This window comes from Triturus cristatus, chromosome 1_1 (assembly GCF_964204655.1).
Source record: "Triturus cristatus chromosome 1_1, aTriCri1.1, whole genome shotgun sequence".
Lineage (NCBI taxonomy): Eukaryota > Metazoa > Chordata > Amphibia > Caudata > Salamandridae > Triturus > Triturus cristatus.
In genome coordinates, this window is record NC_140579.1 from 93711550 (window position 1) to 93732280 (window position 20731).

Below are 20731 nucleotides of genomic sequence, written 5' to 3' on the forward strand. Positions count from 1 at the left end.
TTAGGAGATTCATGCTCTGCTGTACAGAATTCAAGCAGTGACATTTAAGCACAACAGAAATGTATTTTTATCATGGAATTATTGTAAAAAAGTGAAGGGAAACAGAAATGGAACAGGAAAGCAAGTCTTCGTTTAATCGTTTAAGCAGCACTTGTAATTCTGATACATTCATGCTGCTTGGGCTCTGCTAGGAGGCAGTGTGTGTCAGGGAATAATTCTGCAACCCCCTGGAGTGGTAAAAAGATAACACCAGACACAGCAGTTGCTCAGGAACAGATGAAATTTATTTGTTGGTACAAGTGCTTGTTGGCCAGCAAGAAAGAAGGCAGTGCACACAATGGTGCTCTCGGTCTCCTTCCCTGAGTGACAGGTTTTTGGGCTTTATATGCGGTACAGAAATGCAACATATTCACAACCAAACCATCACAGTGCAGAACATAGGCAGCCCTAGAAATGCAACATGGGCACAGTGCCACATACACAGAAATGCAGTGTGGGCATAAATGAACAACCTGATGAGCAAAAGGAATGTGGGAATCAGGAAACATAAGTGACCTCTAGGTGGGCTGAACACTTGTTGAAGCTTGTCCAGACAACGTCAGATTGGAAGCCTTGGTTCAGGGCCACAGTACGATCTGTGAAGGAGGGGCCGGTGTACCATGGAGGGCCTGAGTGGCAGCTCCGAGCAGCTGTTTACAGGGAGAAGTGAGATCACTCAGGTTTGAGATAGTTCGGGTGAGAACTGGAACTAAGGGGCATATTTACAATAGAAGTGGCGGACTGCGACGTTAGCCTTCTTGGCTTAACGCCGGGCTCTGCCACTTCTGAAACGCAGGGCTGCACCATATTTGCAACAATATGGTTCAGCCCTGCGTTTTCCCCTGCACTGGCACTAAATTTAGCTGCCTAGTGCCAATGCAGTCACCCTTGCACCCTAGAGCAAGGGTGTCCGCGTTGCAGGGGAATATTGTTTATGTGCAGGAAGGTGCTCCTTCCTGCACATAAACAATCTTTAAATGGCGATTTGTATCTTCTATGTATGCTGCTTAGTGCAGTGCACACAGAAGTTGCAAAACGTCATTTTATTTTAATGATTGTTTATGTGCAGGAAGGGACACCTTCCTGCACATAAAGAATCAATGGTGTTTTGCTGTTTCCATTTGTGCTGCACAACGCAGTACACATGGTAACAGCAAAAATTAAACATTTCTCCTCGTTGAGCCAGGGTAAGACCAGGTTTTCTCTGGTCTTAATTTTGGCATTGACCCATATTTATGCCACCCTTGTAAATATAAGGCAGCATCAAAATCAATGGGTGTTGCAGGGGAATCGAACACCCACCGCAACGCCCATTGCCCTCCCCTTTCATGCTAAGTATAGCATGAAGGGTGCCTTATTTACAAGGCAGCGTTAAGCCACATTAAGTGGCTTAATGCTGCCTTGTAAATAAGGCAAAGCCCCTATCGCCACCACAGCATCGTGAAAAGGGACGTTGAGGTGGCAATAGGGGCTTGTAAATATGCCCCTAAGTATGAGATCTATGTAGTGCATACATATGGATATATATATTTTTCGCAACAGTACGACCTTAAAACTCTTTACCTATCTCTAACTAGTATACTAGCACTAAACTAAAAGGTGCTATGACAATTAAAGTAACAAGTACATTAGGTACATGTTATACGATATAGAATTACTAGTGTCCATCTATTACAAAGGAATAGGTAGTCGATTATGAAGTAACGCATTTCCCATGGACACAACATAGAACAAAATGTGATACATGATGCCCTTAGCACAAGCAGAAGTCCGGTGTGAAGCGATATAAAAAAGAAAAGTACCTTCTATTATAGTAACATTCAATATCCACCTAGACCTTCCCTAACCCTACATCCTGATACCCAACACTCACTATGCCGACTCCAACTGGCGCAGAACCAAGCCGCCAGGCTTGTATATGGTCAACCTAAATCTTATCACATGAAACCGCTATTGAAAAACTTACACTGGCTTCCCGTGTGTCAACGCAGTCTCTTCAAACTAGGCTGCACTGTTTTTAAGGCTCTCTCGGACTGCGGCTCGGCTTTCATTGCGTCCAAATTACAACGCTATGCCCCCTCTCGAGTCTTGCGATCTGCAAATATGAATCTTTTAACCCCTGGTCTGTATAAGCGTAAAAACCATGGGGGTCTTCGATTCTCGATTCTGGCGCCACAGTTCTGGAACTCTCTTCCCCCTGAACTGCGCTTGTCCTCTTCCTATGTTCAGTTTAGGACCTCTCTTAAAACTTGGCTGTTTGTCCAGGCCTATAACTCAACTTCCCTTTTTTTCCTTTTTTTTCTCTTTATGCTTAGCAACTAACCGACCCTGCTTAGCGCCAAGAAACCGCTGGTGAACATGCGCTGTATAAATATTTTTTTAACATAACTTAACATAACTCTCTAGACCCAAGTAGGCAGGGTTGTCTAATTCCTCAATGTCAGCAGCATACCTTGTTCCTATATTGGGCATTTATTTGATAAGCAAGTTCATTTTGGTGACTTTTATTGATATATTACTGCTAATATGCAAATTGTTCTTACATTAATTACGAGAAATGTTAACAAAATGATGCATTCCTATGTGAAAAGCAAATGGGTCTTTTTTGCTGAATTGTAGTGTGAATGCATCCTTGCAACAACTGGTGCGAGAACGCATGTAAACAAAAGCGCTGTGAACAGCAGCCGCGCGCGCTCTGTTGTTCGCATGCATTTGCAGTTATTTTTTTCCACACATTTCTACTACTAGTGGCACCTAATTACTCTGAATGGTGTCATTTTGGAATTAAGACATAAGAAGCAAGATGTGAAATTATAAGAATTACAGCAGCGTAATTTAAATTTCGCCCAGCCCTCTTTACTGCACACTGGCCGCTGAAGCATTGGAGGGCAGAGATTGGCATTGAGCTAGAGCAGCCAGCCCAGTTGCACACTGGCAAGTGGGCAGGCTGAAGAGGCATTGAAGGGTGGTAAAAAGAGGTTGCTGGAGTCTGGTGTTCACACAGCATTGAATGTGGTCGCATTGGCAATCTCAAGAAGTCCAGAAGACAGTGAGGCATAAGTGGCAGCGCCCTGCCTCCGGGGGAAGGAGTAGGAGGTTAGCTGATTGCCGTCCTGCACTCCCACTGTATGTAGCACAGTAGCATACACACGCATTCAATGGTGTAACATTAGCCCCCACTAGCTCCAGGGGGTCCCTCTCTGGTACTGTGCATGGGCCGCGGACTCCTGACCTGAGAGCTCCTGACTGGGTCTAGAGCGTGGCGGACCTCCATATACTTTGCAGGGGGGGCTCTTTAAGTTTCATTACACCACTGACATTCACATATGCTGTATGGGCTGTTAATTGATAGAAACTGCCATATATTGCGACTAAAGGGTATTATGGTTGTGGCTTATTTCAGGGCAAGTAGAACAAACAGCCGCAATGCAATTAAAATATGCAGAGTTTGTTATGATTGCTAAGCAGTAGGGGCCTCGTTTATGAGGCCCCTTGTGCCATCGAATCGTCACTTTTTGTTCTGTGGCGCAGGAGCCTGCTCCATATTTATGAGGCAGCATGAAGCCACTTTTTAGGCTTTATGCTGCCTCGTAAATATTGTCCCCTTTAACACAGTTTTCTGTGTTAAAGGGACGTGCAATGGGTGTTGCTGGGGGCGTTCCAAGCAACATCCATGGCATTTTACAAGAAGTCGTAAATCTGAGGAAGGGCCAAAAATATACGCCTCCCTGTTAGATCTGGGGGTCTCTAGTTGGCAGGGTAGGTACCACTGTCCAAGTAGGGACCCTTGCTTCTAGTCAGGGAAAGGGGGATACACTGTTAAGATAACCCCTGCTCACCCTCTAGGTAGCTTGGCCTGAGCAGTCTAGGCTATCAAAGGCAATGTGTAAAGTATTTGTACCAACACTCACAGTAACACAGTGAAAACACCACAGATTTACTCCACACCAGTTTTAGAAAAATAAGGTATCTTTACTAAAAACTTCACAAGACCAAATACTACAGACAAACCAACATATAATTCAAAAGGTTACTTTAAAGATAGTTCAAGAGTTTGCAGAAAGTAATCCAGGATGTAAAAGTCAGTGTCCTGCACAATGCGACTCTCAATGCACAAAATGCGACACTCTCGTGCCCAACAGTACCTGTAGTTGCGATAAGGTTCCCAAAAGCTATAACAAGGAAGCTTGCAAAGGCGATGCGATACTCCTGAGATCCTGGGGAGGCTTTGCAGCAGCCCTGCTTCACGCAGCAGAGGTGGATGCGCCGGCTCCGATCTGTAAGGGGAGGATGCAATGACTTTGGCCTTCGTTGCGTAGGTTTCTTAGGGGGAAGCTTCACGCACAGGTTCGATGCGACACTCTTCGATGTGGTGCGATGCGTGGTGCAGCATTGCCTTCCGGCGCCGCAACTCTCGATGCGCCACGGAACGGGACTCTGCGTCGACGCACGCAGCGACTGGAGACTTTCACGCACCGGCAGTGGTGCGGTTCGCAAACTGGTTCTGCGACGACCCTCGCAATGCCAGGAATCTTCACGCTTCGGGACGATGCTCGACGCACTCGGCGATGCGGGGACCCTGCGTGTTGCGATGGTGCCGCGATGAAATTTTCCTCGCACTCTCGTCTTGCGACACGCAATCGGATGATGCGTTGGGTACCAGTCACTCTTGTTCACGCTTCTGCTTCCCAGCTCCCAAACACAGCAAAACGACCTCCTGAGGCCCCAAGACTGGGCAAGCACTCCAAGGCAGGTCAGAACTCTCTCAGCCGAGTTCCAGGGGAGCTGGTGGTGAAGTCCTTTTGTTCCTGGGACTTCTTAACAGGGAGCCAGCTCTTCTCAGGCCCTTGGAGATCAGAATCCAAAGAAGGGGACACAGCAAAGTCCTTCCTCTCTCCTTGGCAGCAAAGCAAAACAGCAAGCAGGCAGTCTTCTCCTCTTCAGTCCTTTTCAGCTTTCTCCATGGCAGAGGTTTCTTCTTAGTTCCAAAGTGATCTAAAGTTTTAGTACAAACAGCCGCAATGCAATTAAAATATGCAGAGTTTGTTATGATTGCTAAGCAGTAGGGGCCTCGTTTATGAGGCCCCTTGTGCCATCGAATCGTCACTTTTTGTTCTGTGGCGCAGGAGCCTGCTCCATATTTATGAGGCAGCATGAAGCCACTTTTTAGGCTTTATGCTGCCTCGTAAATATTGTCCCCTTTAACACAGTTTTCTGTGTTAAAGGGACGTGCAATGGGTGTTGCTGGGGGCGTTCCAAGCAACATCCATGGCATTTTACAAGAAGTTGTAAATCTGAGGAAGGGCCAAAAATATACGCCTCCCGAGGTACAACGAGGAGAAATATCTTTATTTCTCCTTGCTGGTCCTTTTTCTATGTGTGCTGCATTCTGCAGCACACATAGAAAAAGGAAAATGCCTCTTGTGATTGTTTTTGTGCAGGAAGGTTTCCCTTCCTGCTCAAAAACAATCATCCCCTCAACGCAGGCACCCTTGCACCATGGTGCAAAGGTATATGCGTTTGCGCACGGCAGCCTATTGCGTGCCGGTGCAGGGGAAAAGGACAGGAATTAATCGTATCTCATAGATATGGCACATTCGTGCCCTTTTCTTTTGCCGTAGGGCAACGCAACAGGTTCCTGCTGCGTTGCCCTACTGCAAAAACACATAAATGAGGCTTTGTTTAGCACTGCATTTTTTTAACTATTGAGGTGTAGTTTCTAATTTAGCCACAAGGTGGTGCAACTGGAAAAAAAATACGTACTCTGGCTTCGCCCGCACTGCTGATTTACGACCCAATAATTTGAGATCTGGGTATCTTGTCATTTTATCACCATGGCCCTTCCAGAGAGTCCCACAGCCAAAATTTACCACTGAATTTATTTGGAACGGGCTTGGTAAAACAATGAACAGAACCTAAAGTTAGAATGGAATTAATATATTTACATATTGCAAAAAATATACAAGGATACATCAAATTGCAGGTGCTGATTTTAAGAACTACATTGAAATCCAATTGCTTTTTTAGGCCAATTCATGTGAGTATTATGCTGTAAAATGCACAGTGTGGAGCCATTTTCTCAAAGCTTCTTTGAAAAGACATCCTCCCTTAAACCCACCTCTTGTCTGCATGCTTGGTGTGAGTCAGGTCTGCTATACTTCAAAGCAAACACAAACCGAACCTGTCCCAGGATGCTTGTTTCCGGTCCAGGGAAGACATGGCTTGGCATTTCGGGCTGGACTGTTCCCATGAGGCACAGGGTCAGACTGATTTGCATATATCTGTGTCTGAACTGGGGTGGCAAAGTGAGCTAAAGAACGATGATGGATTCAACCCAGATCTGTGACGGGGGTGAGTGTTTGAAAAGTTTCAGCGCTCCGTCCATCATCTCCTTGTGTTTGCTCTGCTATACTTCACACACTTTCACTGTGGACTAATCAGCACTGGGTACTGGTAAAGACAGATGATGTAAACAGATATGACATAAGGGATTTTATTATGCCGAGTAAGCACTTTATAAAGACCGCTTTCTTGTTTCAAGCAGAGTTGCACTAAGTGTGAACTAATGGGTGTTCCAGGGCAGCCAGGAATCCCTGGACCCTTGGGACTTCCAGGAAATCCTGGACCCCCAGGACCCCCTGGGCCCCCTGGACCAGCCGGAACTTCCTGCTCCGAATGCCCAACAGATTCCTGGTCACCGCCGGTCGTCCCCGAGGTGGGTTCTGGTGTATTTCCTTGTGTGTATCCCCATGTTCTGTCCCCAAGAATCTCTCTCTTATGTTAAGTTATTTTAATTTATAATGCGCACAAATCCAGTCAGAAGGGGTATCTCGGCGCAAACCTTGCATGTGTTGCCCGTGCCCATTCTCAACACTGTAAATAATATTTAATACATGGCATCTTGTGGTATCAAGAAACATGGGTTACAAGTCTCCGTCAAATTCAAATGTATTTTCACTGTTGGCCTTTTGTGAGCAAAATCAAAATATACATAGACACATGAAGGTAATACAGCAGAAGCAAAAAGCGTGTGAAACAAAATCATTAAAAAACGAACATTTATACCTAATCAAGAAATCACTAGGGACAAAAGTGAAAAAACAATTCGAACCTTATTTTCTTGTTCCTATGCGTTCGTTGTTTTGGACTTTTGTCTAATGCTGCTTGAATGAGCCACTAGTCCTTTATCGACTTCTTCCCCGGTTCATCAAAGAGACTTTGAGGCATTTGTACAAGGAAATGACGGAGCGGGGAGACCCGGCAGATTGTTCAGCTTTACACTCCGCCACAAAATGCAGGGATGCGCTGTATTTACAACAATACGATGCACCCCTGTGTTTTCCCTAGTGCTGGCGCTAAAAAGAGCTGCCTGGCGTCAATGCAGACACCATTGTACCATAGTGCAAGCAGCACACATAGAAAAAGGAAAAATTTGGTGAAAAATATTTATTCTTGTTGCTCCAATCTAACTTCTGCTTCTCAGTAGTGTTAGTTTTTGGCGCTGCCTCACTTTTACACGTCCTAGTAAATCTGGGGCAGCGTCAAAAAGCAATGGGTGTTGCAGTGGAACGCCCACAGCAACACCCATTGAATGCCCCTTTCATGCAGATACCTGCGAGAAAGGGTACCATATTTACAAAACGGTGTTAAGCCACAAAAAGTGGCTTAACACCACTTCGAAAATATGGTGCAGGGCACTGCTCCACCAGAACGATAAAAAAAAAGTGATGTTCCGGTGGCGCAATCCCCTTGTAAATATGTCCCAACATTCTTCGAAATGTGAATCCTATTTTTCCAGTAGAACATCGTGTATGTTGTTTGTCTACTTCCTGCTTTTTGGATCAGGGTCCGTAGTGTCTTTTTATGAATGAGTTGAATGTTTTTGCTGTAAAAAACTACCTCAGTGTCATTTTAGTGAGTTTAATTTAGCATAATCCATCAACTTCTTCTTTAATGCCAAAATGTTGCTGAGTTCTCATAAAAACAATCTCCTCTGTGCAAAGATAGTGGCCCAATGAGACACTTTCTCCACCCTTGTGTCTATTTTTGGCCAAATGGTGCTCTTTTTGGATCCAAGGGCAATTTCTTAGTGCCTGAGCCTTTATACTGCAAAATGCTTTTGGAGAAGCGCCATTACATTTAGTTGAAACAACATCAAGACTTGCTGATAGTGAGAAGAGCTATTAAATATTTACCAAAAAAAGAAGCAAATTACACACAGAGCTACCATGGTGATCCTAGACAATATCATTATATTGTAAAGCACATATATGCGGACGCTCTCAATTGCCCTTCCAGTGTGTTGCAGAAATGAAAATGAAAAGGTTCCAAGGTCAGTATCCAATAAGGCCTTTTCATATATCAGAGCCCAAAGTACATCCGGGAGGGTCGGATCCATGCCAGATTTGCAGTATACCAATAGCAGACAAATTTGCATATGTAGAACCCAAATGGCATCCAATTCAATGCCGTTTTCACCTATTTTACACTTAAATGAATACATGAGCTTAGAACTCGCTTAAAACCAAAAGCCAGTTACATTTATGAGCAATTTAAAAAGTGCAATCACACAAAACAAAGGAAATGTACTAATCAAATCAAATCAAATCAAAACAAGCTTTATTCGATTTAGGATAAAATCATAAAAGCACATAATACAAACATTTTTTAAGATAAAACAGGGTCAACAACATAAGCTTATTCGATCATACATTCAAGATAAAATAACATTAAAAAGAGATTCAGATCATAATAATTCGGGAACAGATTAAGAACATGAGGATTGCATAGATTTTCTAAATTTAATTACTAATTTTAAGAAACTTGAAACTGCGTGAATAAGGGAATCATCTTCTAATAGCAGTAATTTCATGTATGCTAATTTACAGGTACGAATCTGTAGTAAGGACTCCCTTAATACGTACATACATTGTTAAGTTAGCATAACCACGTTAGATGTTAGAAAGCCATCTTGCTGCTTTTGCGCACGACACTGCGTTTACATGTTATTGCTTAAACAAACTGCTGACTCGAGTTTTGCCTCAAACGAGAGCAATCTGTTGTTACCATCCCGAGCTCTGCGAAGCGACCTTGGTCTGCACACGATGTGACAAACAGTCTGAGTTGTTAGACAATGCATGTTTTCCACTCTAGGTTGATCGACCCACTATTTAGTCATAACACACAAGCAGCTGCACATACCTGAAAGTTGGTGCTTTTAATATCACAGACATCATGTTTATTATTCAGACCGAAGACGAGCCTTCCTGCGAGAAGACTCCTGATGCTCCTGTGATGTGATTTCACTAAGCTGATCTTTGAGGTATGGGGTCCCCTATTCAAGCCTAAGAGACCTTCTATTAGTCTAATAATAATATTAGCTTCTTAGTAAAGGGAAGGTGGTAGTATCCACTGTCATTATAACATGATCACCCCTTTTATACTCTATGGAATTGTAACTATGCTGATGGTTTTGATTTTAATCATTTGTCTGCTTGTATTAGCCAAAGTACTGCATATGAGGACACGTGGTCTATAAAAATAAACTCTTTTTATTTTCACCGTGTCTCTGTTGATTCTTGTTGTGGACTGATGTGAGAATAATTTACGAACAGGTATTTCCGATTCCCACCATTCCTGAGTATGTACTGAGTCGCTTGTTCTGGGTTGTCTTTTCATTGGGACCGCCGAGCTAAATCTCGGATAACGAATGGGACACTTATGCTAGCCGGATACTGGGTTCTGGGTTCTGAGGTGAGTTTCTGGTACACCACAACTCACTGAGGTCCTGGGGTTCTACGCATAGTTCTGTGTATAAGCAGAATCCCTGCAACATGGCGCACCTAACGTTTGGTCTATGAGTTGAAACACCTTAGTAGTGCTCGCGTTTGTCCACAACACCCTCATTCTTGTTTCCGGATAACAAGTCTGACGGATTTAAAACCTACCTAGGTCTATTGATATAGGTTCTTTCAAGCTTGATAATTAAAAAGGTTATTGAACCCTTGTGCTACTGAATACTTCAAGTGTAGCTTGTCCTTATGGCGGTAGATATTGCGGCGCATAGCCGTGCAGCTCTGAAACGTCATTTGACGCAGTATGGGGTGCCGGACACTGGTATGAACGTCAACTTTGTGGTGGGAGCCGATGCGGCTCATCCCTATGAGTTGTTCTACTCTTGGGTGACGATTCCAGCGGTGGGGGATGATGACACCTTTCATTCTTACACTGCCGCTGCCGTGCCAGCGAACTATACGCCGTATAGGACACAGGAAATACCAATATCTGCTTGGCAGCATCTTATTTGGTTTAATGGCGCCCTTCCCCATGTGGTTATACCGCCGAGAATGGGCCCTTTATCAATTGCAGGGGCCACTTGGCCGGTACTAGCCGGATTTACGCCTCATCCCCGTTACCTCACGGTGACGGTAGCTGAGTTGCGTGTACTACACACTGCCCTAATTACGGTATATAGGGCATTGGTGCAGTACGTGTCGCGCAATATGCAGGCGGGGGCACCTGCTGTTGCGGGACAGCCTACTGATCATCACGCGGTGGTCATTAGTCCTGTTATGGTTAATTCTGTTATGGGCAAGCGCCCCCAAAATAGGGATGATTTCCCCTTTTGGCTTGCTGAAAAATTTGACCAAATAGAAGCGGTTTACCCGAATACTACTCCTGTGGAGAAACACAGGATCCTCACCATTAGTTTGCCTAAAGACTTGGTCCCCCACATAGATGATTGTGTAAATTGGGGCAAGGTCTTTGCAGCGACGTATGCGCAGTGCTTTGGCACTCCGTCTATGTTGCAGCTGCCCTCCGTTATCAAAAGAGTTCAAGAGAACCATGGTGCGGAGTCTGCGATAGAGTTAGGGATGCGGCTCCTCGGTCAATTTGACCTGGTGGCTACCATGATAATTGGAAACCTAAAGGGTGATGCTTTGCATTTCCAGGTTCGTAATGAACTGAAGCGAGTTGCTGAGGAGGACAAACCGCAGGAATTTGCGAAAATAATCGCAGAGGCTTATCGGGATTTGGGTCGTAGCTCTTTAGGTGTTAAGCCTGTCATAAAAAATCCCGATCTAAAACAGCAGGGTAAGGCAGAAACGTCTGGTAAGGACGAAAGACCCATTTTTCCAAAACAAAAATGGCAGTTTAAACAACAGGGAAAGCAGCAGCAACAGAAACAGGGCTCTCGGCCTGCCTCTCCCGTACAGTCAAGTAGTGAACGCACTTATGATCTGCGCGATCGTGCTGCTATAAAGTCTCCTGATAGATTTCAGGTTTCTGAACAGCGCTCTCCTCGTTCTTCACAGGAAACATCGGCTACACAGTCCGTTGGCGGAGGCGGTGGCAAAGGTCGGGGTGCTCCACAACAGCGTGACCAGCCCAGACAGACTGAGGGTAAAGGCAAGCAGGACGAATTTGCACGACAAAGACCCCCGTTTCAGAAGAAGAAAGTGGCGGCTCTGACGGCAAGGTATGCCTCAGATAGTGCGGACACAGCTTCGGAACCGGACATGGGTGCTGACGCTCCTGGACAGCGCAGCGGAAATTACCATAGTCCGTCAAGCTCTGCGTCCATTTCTGGCGGTGACAGCAACTGATATCTCGGTTACTGTTGAAACAGCTGACACCAGAGTGGCTCCCCCTGACAGACTTTATGAAATAGTCTTATTAATTGAAGGTGACATACAACGTACAATAAAAGGGATTTTTTGGGATAATCTGACCACCACCTATGATATCCTCCTAGCGGAGGCAGATTGGCCCCCAGCTTTCATTTTAGAGGCTCCTAGAGGGGAGGAAGTAATCCTCCCGTCCTTTGCGCACACGGTGCCTAAGGACCAAGCTGAAGTGTATGCTGGGGAGTGGGCGTTTGCGCTTGCGCTGGCGGTGTATCGTACTCAGGTGGGATGGGACAGATTGTCCCACTGCCATGAGATTCCATTGCGGTCTATGCCCCAGCCTCAACCTCAATATCCTATGCGTCGTGAAGCGAGACCCCACGTCGCGGCAATCCTTGAACAATTGGAATATCAGGGTGTTATTGAAACATGTGTGTCCCCTATGAATAACCCTTTATTCACTGTAACGAAGCCTGACGGCTCGTACCGTTTAGTTTTGGATTACCGGCACCTAAACTCCCATTGCCGGACCTGCGCGGTGCAAAATACACATAGCTCGGCTTTGGTCGACAGTCTCGTGCGTAAAACATTTAAAACGACACTTGACATTTCCAATGGCTTTTTTAGCCACAACCTGTCCACACTGAGTAGCCAGTGGACAGCGTTTACTTCGGGCGGCAAACAAAAACAGTTTACAAGATTGGCCATGGGCTACAAAAATAGCCCTGGCGTCTTTTCCGCTCGCGTGGTTTCTCTCTTAGAAAGAATAGACCCCGACGCATACTCCTATGTTGACGATATCTATCTTACGGATGATGAGCTGATGCCGCATCTGTCTCGAGTCGACAATATTATCGTGAGTTTTGCTGACTATGGCTACAAATTCAATTTTGCGAAGTCACACATCGCGGAATATACGGTGTTGTTTTTGGGCTACGAGCTCAACAATGAAGGTAAGGGGTTAGCCCCCCACTTTCTGGAGAAGTGTGCACGCTTAAGTGCTCCTACGACACTGAAGAAATTACAATCTCTGCTGGGTTTTCTGAATTTCGGCCGTACGTACATTCCTGATTATGCCCAGCGTATCAAGCCGCTTTACGCCTTGGTACAACCTTCGTTTTCGAAATCTAGCTGGCAGCTAGAACACTCTGCAATTTTACAGTCTTTACAGGCTGACCTTCTTGCTTCACAATACTTGCTGACACGTGATAACCGCACTAACCTGGTAATAAGAATAGTACCAGGCGCCGTGGGGTTCACGTATTTGACGTTTAATGAGGGCGACACAGTCCCCATTGCGTACAAATCCCACTTGTACACCTCTGCTGAATTACGTTTTTCCACGGTCGAAAAAGTTCTGACTGCTGTGCAGATGGCGATCCTCAAGGACCGCGCACTGTCGCATGGGAAACCGATTCTGGTTGTAACACCATATCCTGCTTTAGAGGCAGTGACTAAAGCAAGTGTACCAAATTCTAAAGCTTTGCATCCACGGTGGATACAATGGGCCACAACACTGACATCGCCAGATGTCACTTACATCTTTGATGCCTCATTACAGACTCAAGAGTACTTGCAGTATGAATTCGTTCATCCGGCACCTCTGTCTTTGCGCCCGCTCGAAGAATACCATTGTGTCATATACACTGACGGGTCTGCGCAACCCGCAATTGGATCGAAGCACGCTTATTCAGCGGCTTGCGCAATTGTCGTGGGTACATTCGTAAATGGTGAATTCCAATCTGATGCAGTGCATACGCAGTCATTGGGAGATTGTACCGCGCAATTGGCGGAGCTTCGGGCTCTGGTGCTTGCACTGGAGTTTGCTGATTCCCGAGTCACTACTCTTATAGTGAGTGACTCCTTCTACTGTGTCCAGTCCTACAATGACAATTTACACTTTTGGTCTCAGAATGATTATCGAGACACTAAAGGTAGCGCAATTAAGCATAAAACGCTTTGGGTTCGAGTGGCAGACTTTAAAGAACGTCTCCCTCTCGTGAGTGTTATTCACACTCTTGGTCACCAGCGGCTTGGTGTCCATGCTGTCGGCAACAGCTTAGCTGACGAGGCAGCGAAAACAGCAGTGGCTACATACTTAGTGGCAGCAGTTACAAGATCCAAAAGTAAGATTGATGATGACATCTTGGCAGCTATTGCTGCAACAGAGAAGGGAGGTGATTACCCGAAGGGTTTTCCCTCTCGTTATATTTATCATTTAAGTCCTGATAACGTCCCATTAGTGAGGATTAACGACGTTGGTGACAGAATTATTCCCAACGCGGACTGCAGACCAGCACTGATCTTGGCTGCGCACGAGGGGTTGGCGTCAACCCACGCCGGTGTGTCAGCTACAATATCTCTGCTACAACAACGTTACTGGTGGTTTGGTTTATATAAACAAGCGCGCGCTTATGTTCTTGATTGTGACATTTGCCAACAGATTAAACCTTCTACTGTTGCGCGCCCACCACAGACACAGCTGTACATCTCTAATAAGCCATTTGGTTGTGTTTATTTAGATCACTGCGGTCCTTTTTCTTCTGATACTGCGTACAAGTACATCTTGGTTGCAGTGGATTCGTGCACACGTTTTCTATGGGTATGGCCACAAAGGAGTGCTGACTCGCGGACTGTCATCAGGGATTTGCGTGTCTTTGTGGGAACTTTTGCGTGTGGTACCTTCCATTCTGATCAGGGCCCTGCGTTCGCCTCTAAGGCTTACAAGGAGGCTATGAAAAATTTGGGGGCCCTAGTCAAATTTTCGTCTCCCTACCGACCTGAGGGTAATAGTGTGGTGGAGCGAATGAACCGTGACTTAAAGCAATCATTGACAGCACGTGTTTTAGGCACAGGCCGTAACTGGCTAGCCCATTTGTATAACGTCCAACGTGCACTAAATAATCTCCCTAGAAGGTCTCTGGGTGGGCGGACCCCGTACATGATGCTCTTCGGAATCAGAATGTTTGTTCCAGACCTTGATGGTCTAGACATTGCGGCGTCGACCGCACCCTTTGACGTAGATGATCACTGTGCTGTTTTGCAGACTCTACAAGAAGCCAGAGACTCTCTTTCGAAAGAACATTTGCCCTCCACGTCTGAAGCTGAGGTTCAGATTCCGGTAGTCGGCTGGCTACCCCGAGTTGGAGATCTGGTCCGTGAGAAGGTGGAGAACAAGAAGGAGTTCGGCCCCTCTTATCGTGCACCAGTTCCAGTGCTTGGAGTGCAGGGTACAAGAACAGTCATTTTACCTCCACTTCCTGGTCGCAAAGAAAACAGGTACATCTCTATTGACAATGTCAAACTTCAGCGAGTGGCCGATACTTCTTAGTATGACTCCGGCAGTTTCATGCCAGACAATGCAAAGAACTTCAATGTTGGTTCCTGCTTCTAACACCTTGTCTGATGTTGCCATCGAGATGCATTCAGTTACTGATCCCTTACTGATACCACCGGCTGGTGGTTTGCCCGAAGAGACTGAGTATGCTTATCCTACACGTGGACCTTCGCCTGTTTTACAGTCTACAGCACTTGGCCAGTCCCGTTTTTCCTTTGACACTAACTCTTTGCCCTCAACTCCCCCATCAAACATTGCAGTTTTTGTGAGCTGGTTTAAGAAACATTTTTTGATAGCCCCTTGGACGTACATCTGGTTGTTGCTTTTTGGTATTTTTTTGTTTATGTCCATTGGATTTGTTGTGGTTTTCTTCCGTTTGGTGGATGGCCATTATCTCAAAGAGAGATCGACAATTAGACTTATCAATGGACCTTTGGCCCCCCACTCCTCGTCCCACATCATGAAAAGGGACCAGACTTTTGTGAATATTACTGCCTGGCCCGTCATGGATGGAATCGCATGGGATGCTGTTAAATTTCAAATTCATGGGCCTACAGAGGTCATTAATGTGCCTAATGTATTTCGTGTTTCTATGGGTGATGTAGTTAAACAGAACATACGTTCTGATGATTGGGATGTACACGCCATTGAAGCACTGTTTTCAGATTTGAAATATTATGCCGCCTTTGATGCTGAGGATTTGTATGACAATGCGGCTAATTATGCGGAACAGTATTGTTTTCAACATTATGGCAATCACTTCCTGCATAAATCGAATTCGTTTAGAAATTTTGTGAATTTTACCCAGTGGGAACATTGTCCCACCCCCTCGTTTGGCAGTTCACATACATTAGTTGATAAGTTTACTTATTTTACTGATTTCGGTGTTTCAGCCCCGGCATCCTTTTATTTTAAAGTTAAGCCTGAGTCTGCCTCAAAGGTTAGACTGACACACACCAAATTGCTATATTCTAAGTCCTTTATGGATGAGTTGTCAATCAAAGGTTATGATCTATGGAAGGCTACTATTGATCTTAAGTCGGTTTGGGGTTCCAAACCGTGGCAGGTTCAGGGAACTGAAGCTTTACACCGTGCCTGTCTAGTACCGAATCATATGTTGTTTTTAAATGCAACCATCTTCCAAACCACCTGTTTCGGATTGGCCACTTCTAAAAAACTAAATTCGCCTTCAGTGCCGGATCTGGGTGCTTACCCTAATTGGAATAATCACACAGATCTGTCCCTTCCTGCTTTGCAGTTATTAGTTTCTAATTCGTCTTTCAATATTTCGAAATTTAATAGTGAGGGATGGTTAATTTGGCAAAGCAGTTCTGATACTTGTCAACGTCGTTTTCTAGGACTGAAACCGGGGTATACTCAAGATCGCGTGGACCCCCGGTTTGAGTCGTCACATACAGTAACTACATACTCTGTAGGGAAATTATGTCAGTCCTGGCTGCGACATTCCACCTTGGCATCTGTCAAAGTTCATTTATCAAAGTTACATGACAAAATAGATTTGAATGATTTTGTTAAAGGTCCTGTGGGTGGCAGATCCAAAAGATGGGCGTATGCTATTTACAACGAAGTATGGAAACTGTCGCAAATTGAGGCAGCTTCAAGATTGAGAGCTATTGATCAGGCTAATATGGAAAAAGTATTAGCAGTTATTGATAACAGCATTAACACTCTTTCTTCTCGCATTTATACATTAGATAATATTGTTTCTTCAATTGTGGATATTGTGCAGGATGATATGTCTGTGTTGTATCATGGTCAAAACCAGTTGCGTTCTGTTATGCAATTTGCATGGACATTACAAACGTTGAAGGCAGGGAAGGTCCCTTGGGACTATTTGAATACAACATCGTTATTTCTTCCCTTTAACCTTACTGACAAACAGCAGTTCATGTCCATGAAGGATGCTACATATTCCTTGCTACATATTGAAAAATTGGAGCAGTTACCTTTCTCTGTAGCGGAAGTCGACTCCGCTGTGTGGCTCTTACACGGATTGATAACTCTACCGTTCGCGCTTTTTAAGTTTACCTCTTGTATGAAACACTATGCTCTGGGTAGATATGAACAGCTGGGTACCGCTTTCATACATGAAGTCTGGTCCCTCCCCTTTACGTATAGATGTACAAGGGACGGTACTGAGGTTTATCTGAAGGGTGAAGAATGTACAACGTCACCTGATCATTCTGTTGTATGTAGGCACATTCAATTGCACGGAGCTTGTAATGTACACGCTCCGAATTTGGCCTGCGTCCTCAAAGGTATCCCGGTACCAGTGATTACGCCATCTTTCACGCTGCTTGCAAACGGTAGTTATTTAATTTTAAACAATGAAGCTTGCTGCGGGATGTTAGTAGGGATCCCGTATATAGTAACTGTATCACAGAGGGTTGTCTGCTGCAATAACGTCCTGTTTCCACCCCCGCATGGGAGGCTGGATGCTTCCATCTGGCCTTCGATTCCAACCTTGAAAGCAGAGTTCAACAAGATGAGCAGAATAAGAGCGCTATTGTCCCAAAAGGAGGTGCCATTGACTTCCTCCAGGGAAACATTTGTCCTTCACGTAGCAAATACGCGCACTGAGGTACAGGCGCTTTTGAATACTGACCTCCCCCTGCATTTTGGAGCTTTGATCCAAACAATTTTCAATGCCTCGTCCACGACTGGCCTGGCTCATTTTTTTAAACTTGTGGGCTCGGGCCTCGTGACCTCTTTCCAAACTATTTTTGGTGTGATTCCGGCATTTTTTCATTCTATTTTCTCCAGCGTCTTTGGAGGTGTCCCGTTAATTCTGGCTCTAGTGGCAGGTGTGCTACTTTTACTTTTCATCTTGCGGAATGACTGCTCTTTCTGTGCCACACGACAGCCTGTCCCGCCTGCAGCTTCTTCGTGACAGGATGCTTGATTACTATGGTGTCCTGCCGTTGGCGACTTTGAGCCTGGCATATGGATTATCCTTCCGGTATTCCTACTTCACCTGCGTGCAACCTGTCTTCCACTGCCTAGATTGTCCCTTTGAATGGCCTATGGATTTGTGCTTATCCAACATGGTGTCTCCGGACCCGGATTATGATCGGCTGATGAGGCCCTTAGTGTCTCACGAGTCTGCCTGTTCTGGTGTTCGGATTATGGCCTGCGGTGCGGCGCATGGTATCCTGGGTAATTGGGACGTCGTGAGAGCGGCATATGACTTCTTGGATATGAGTTCCTTGGAAGTACACGCTGGTTGCCCTCTGATGGTGCTAGAGGCTCCGCTAATAGAAGAACACGTATGTTCCTTTTCTTTGCTTAACAGGATAGCTGAAACCTTCAGTGGCCGTGCCAATGATTTTCTGCTGGAAGCAGTGGCCACATATGCTGCATATACTTTCATGGATTGAGTGAACTATCGTCCACTGTGTTTTCCTCACGTGTCTTGAACTGTCCCTGTACGTCTGCACTTCTGCCCGGTGAGGCGTTTTTTCATTTTTTCACCCCCCACGACACGTTTGAGGTTTTTTGTTTTTTCTCTCCACTTTTGGTTTTTCATACTCGGACTTTGCCTGAACTGAAACTTGTTTTTTAAATTGGATACGCCTTGTTCTGCTCTGTCGCACTTGAACTCTGCGTTCTCTCTTTTCTTGCATACTAAGTAGTGCTTCGATCAAGGGAGCATGTAGTAAGGACTCCCTTAATACGTACATACATTGTTAAGTTAGCATAACCACGTTAGATGTTAGAAAGCCATCTTGCTGCTTTTGCGCACGACACTGCGTTTACATGTTATTGCTTAAACAAACTGCTGACTCGAGTTTTGCCTCACACGAGAGCAATCTGTTGTTACCATCCCGAGCTCTGCGAAGCGACCTTGGTCTGCACACGATGTGACAAACAGTCTGAGTTGTTAGACAATGCATGTTTTCCACTCTAGGTTGATCGACCCACTATTTAGTCATAACACACAAGCAGCTGCACATACCTGAAAGTTGGTGCTTTTAATATCACAGACATCATGTTTATTATTCAGACCGAAGACGAGCCTTCCTGCGAGAAGACTCCTGATGCTCCTGTGATGTGATTTCACTAAGCTGATCTTTGAGGTATGGGGTCCCCTATTCAAGCCTAAGAGACCTTCTGTTAGTCTAATAATAATATTAGCTTCTTAGTAAACGAAAGGTGGTAGTATCCACTGTCATTATAACATGATCACCCCTTTTATATTCTATGGAATTGTAACTATGCTGATGGTTTTGATTTTAATCATTTGTCTGCTTGTATTAGCCAAAGTACTGCATATGAGGACACGTGGTCTATAAAAATAAACTTTTTATTTTCATCGTGTCTCTGTTGATTCTTGTTGTGGACTGATGTGAGAATAATATACGAACAGGTATTTCCGATTCCCACCATTCCTGAGTATGTACTGAGTCGCTTGTTCTGGGTTGTCTTTTCATTGGGACCGCCGAGCTAAATCTCGGATAACGAATGGGACACTTATGCTAGCCGGATACTGGGTTCTGGGTTCTGAGGTGAGTTTCTGGTACACCACAACTCACTGAGGTCCTGGGGTTCTACGCATAGTTCTGTGTATAAGCAGAATCCCTGCAACAAATCCCCCATGCCCTCAGAACGGGTAACAGAAGAGCTCTACGCGGGACTTTGTAAAATACACAAAAAAAGACACAATGTATGTCCGATTGTCTGGAGATATCATCACATGGGCACAAAGGAATTTCAGTGGACCAGTCATTACAGAGGGGAAAAGTAACTAAGTGAAAAAACATGCCTAATCTGAGGCGAGTCAGCAATGTGCGTGCATATGGGCTTAATTCTGAGCTAAGATAATATTGGAGACCCTCGCACTGAGTAATTTCCTGAAACCGGAGTACAGTAGGTTTCATTTTCTCCTTGTCCCATCTTTCCATTACCCGGTGGTCAAGAGCCAACTTTTTCAAGGCGGCTCTCGATAGCCCATCCAAACTGGGCGGGTCATCAATGAATTCTGGGTGTCCTATCTTTACACAAAGATTTTTCACGTAGGAGAGCCACCTAATATTGGCCATTCCGTTCATTGTGAGACAGTCGGTAATTACTTCCCTATTTAAGGATGTCTCCTCTGTCACCCAGACCTTATGCCACAGTAAAAGAGGGGAGATGTTAACAATGTCACTAATGTAGGGAAGGCCTACTTCTATATGGGTCATGTTAAGTTGACGAAAATTTAGAGACTCCTAGTAAGTGGCAGATAAACTGATTCTCACAGCTTTGTAGCGTCTGCACATTTTCTATCCCCCAGAGCCCTGCCCCATAGGTGGCTGAGGAGACAACTTTGGCCTTATAGATTTGTATTAGTTCCATAGCGGGCTTCCCCCCAATTTTTGCAGAAAAATTGTTCAGGGCTCCCGCAGAACGTAAAAAGGCTAATTTCCTTGTTGCCATTGCCGGCTTCCAGCTCCCCCTCCTATCAAAAGTCACACCTAAATAACAGAATTTCTCAGTGGTTTCAATTTTTTGGGCGTCCAGATAAATAGAACAAGGTGCACTTCTAAGGCCCCTGCCACAGACCATGTTGTAAGATTTAGAAGTGTTCACCTTTAATTCCCTATCCCTCATAAAGGAGGTAAATTGAACCACCGCCCGCTGTAGACCTATCCTAGTACGCGACATAATTGCCGCGTCGTCAGCATAGAGTAATAGGGGCACTGAGGTACCCTTTATGACGGGGTAGTCA

At 45.1% G+C, this 20731-nt stretch overlaps 1 protein-coding gene across 1 annotated transcript in view; it reads left to right on the top strand.

Annotated features, from left to right (window-relative positions):
• The window catches only part of LOC146869594 (uncharacterized), a 243168-nt gene that overhangs the window by 136428 nt on the left and 86009 nt on the right, over positions 1–20731 (top strand). The window contains exon 13 of the mRNA XM_085640151.1: positions 6584–6754. Coding sequence (XP_085496277.1) covers positions 6584–6754 — 171 coding nt within the window. The remainder of the gene's footprint in view (positions 1–6583; positions 6755–20731) is intronic.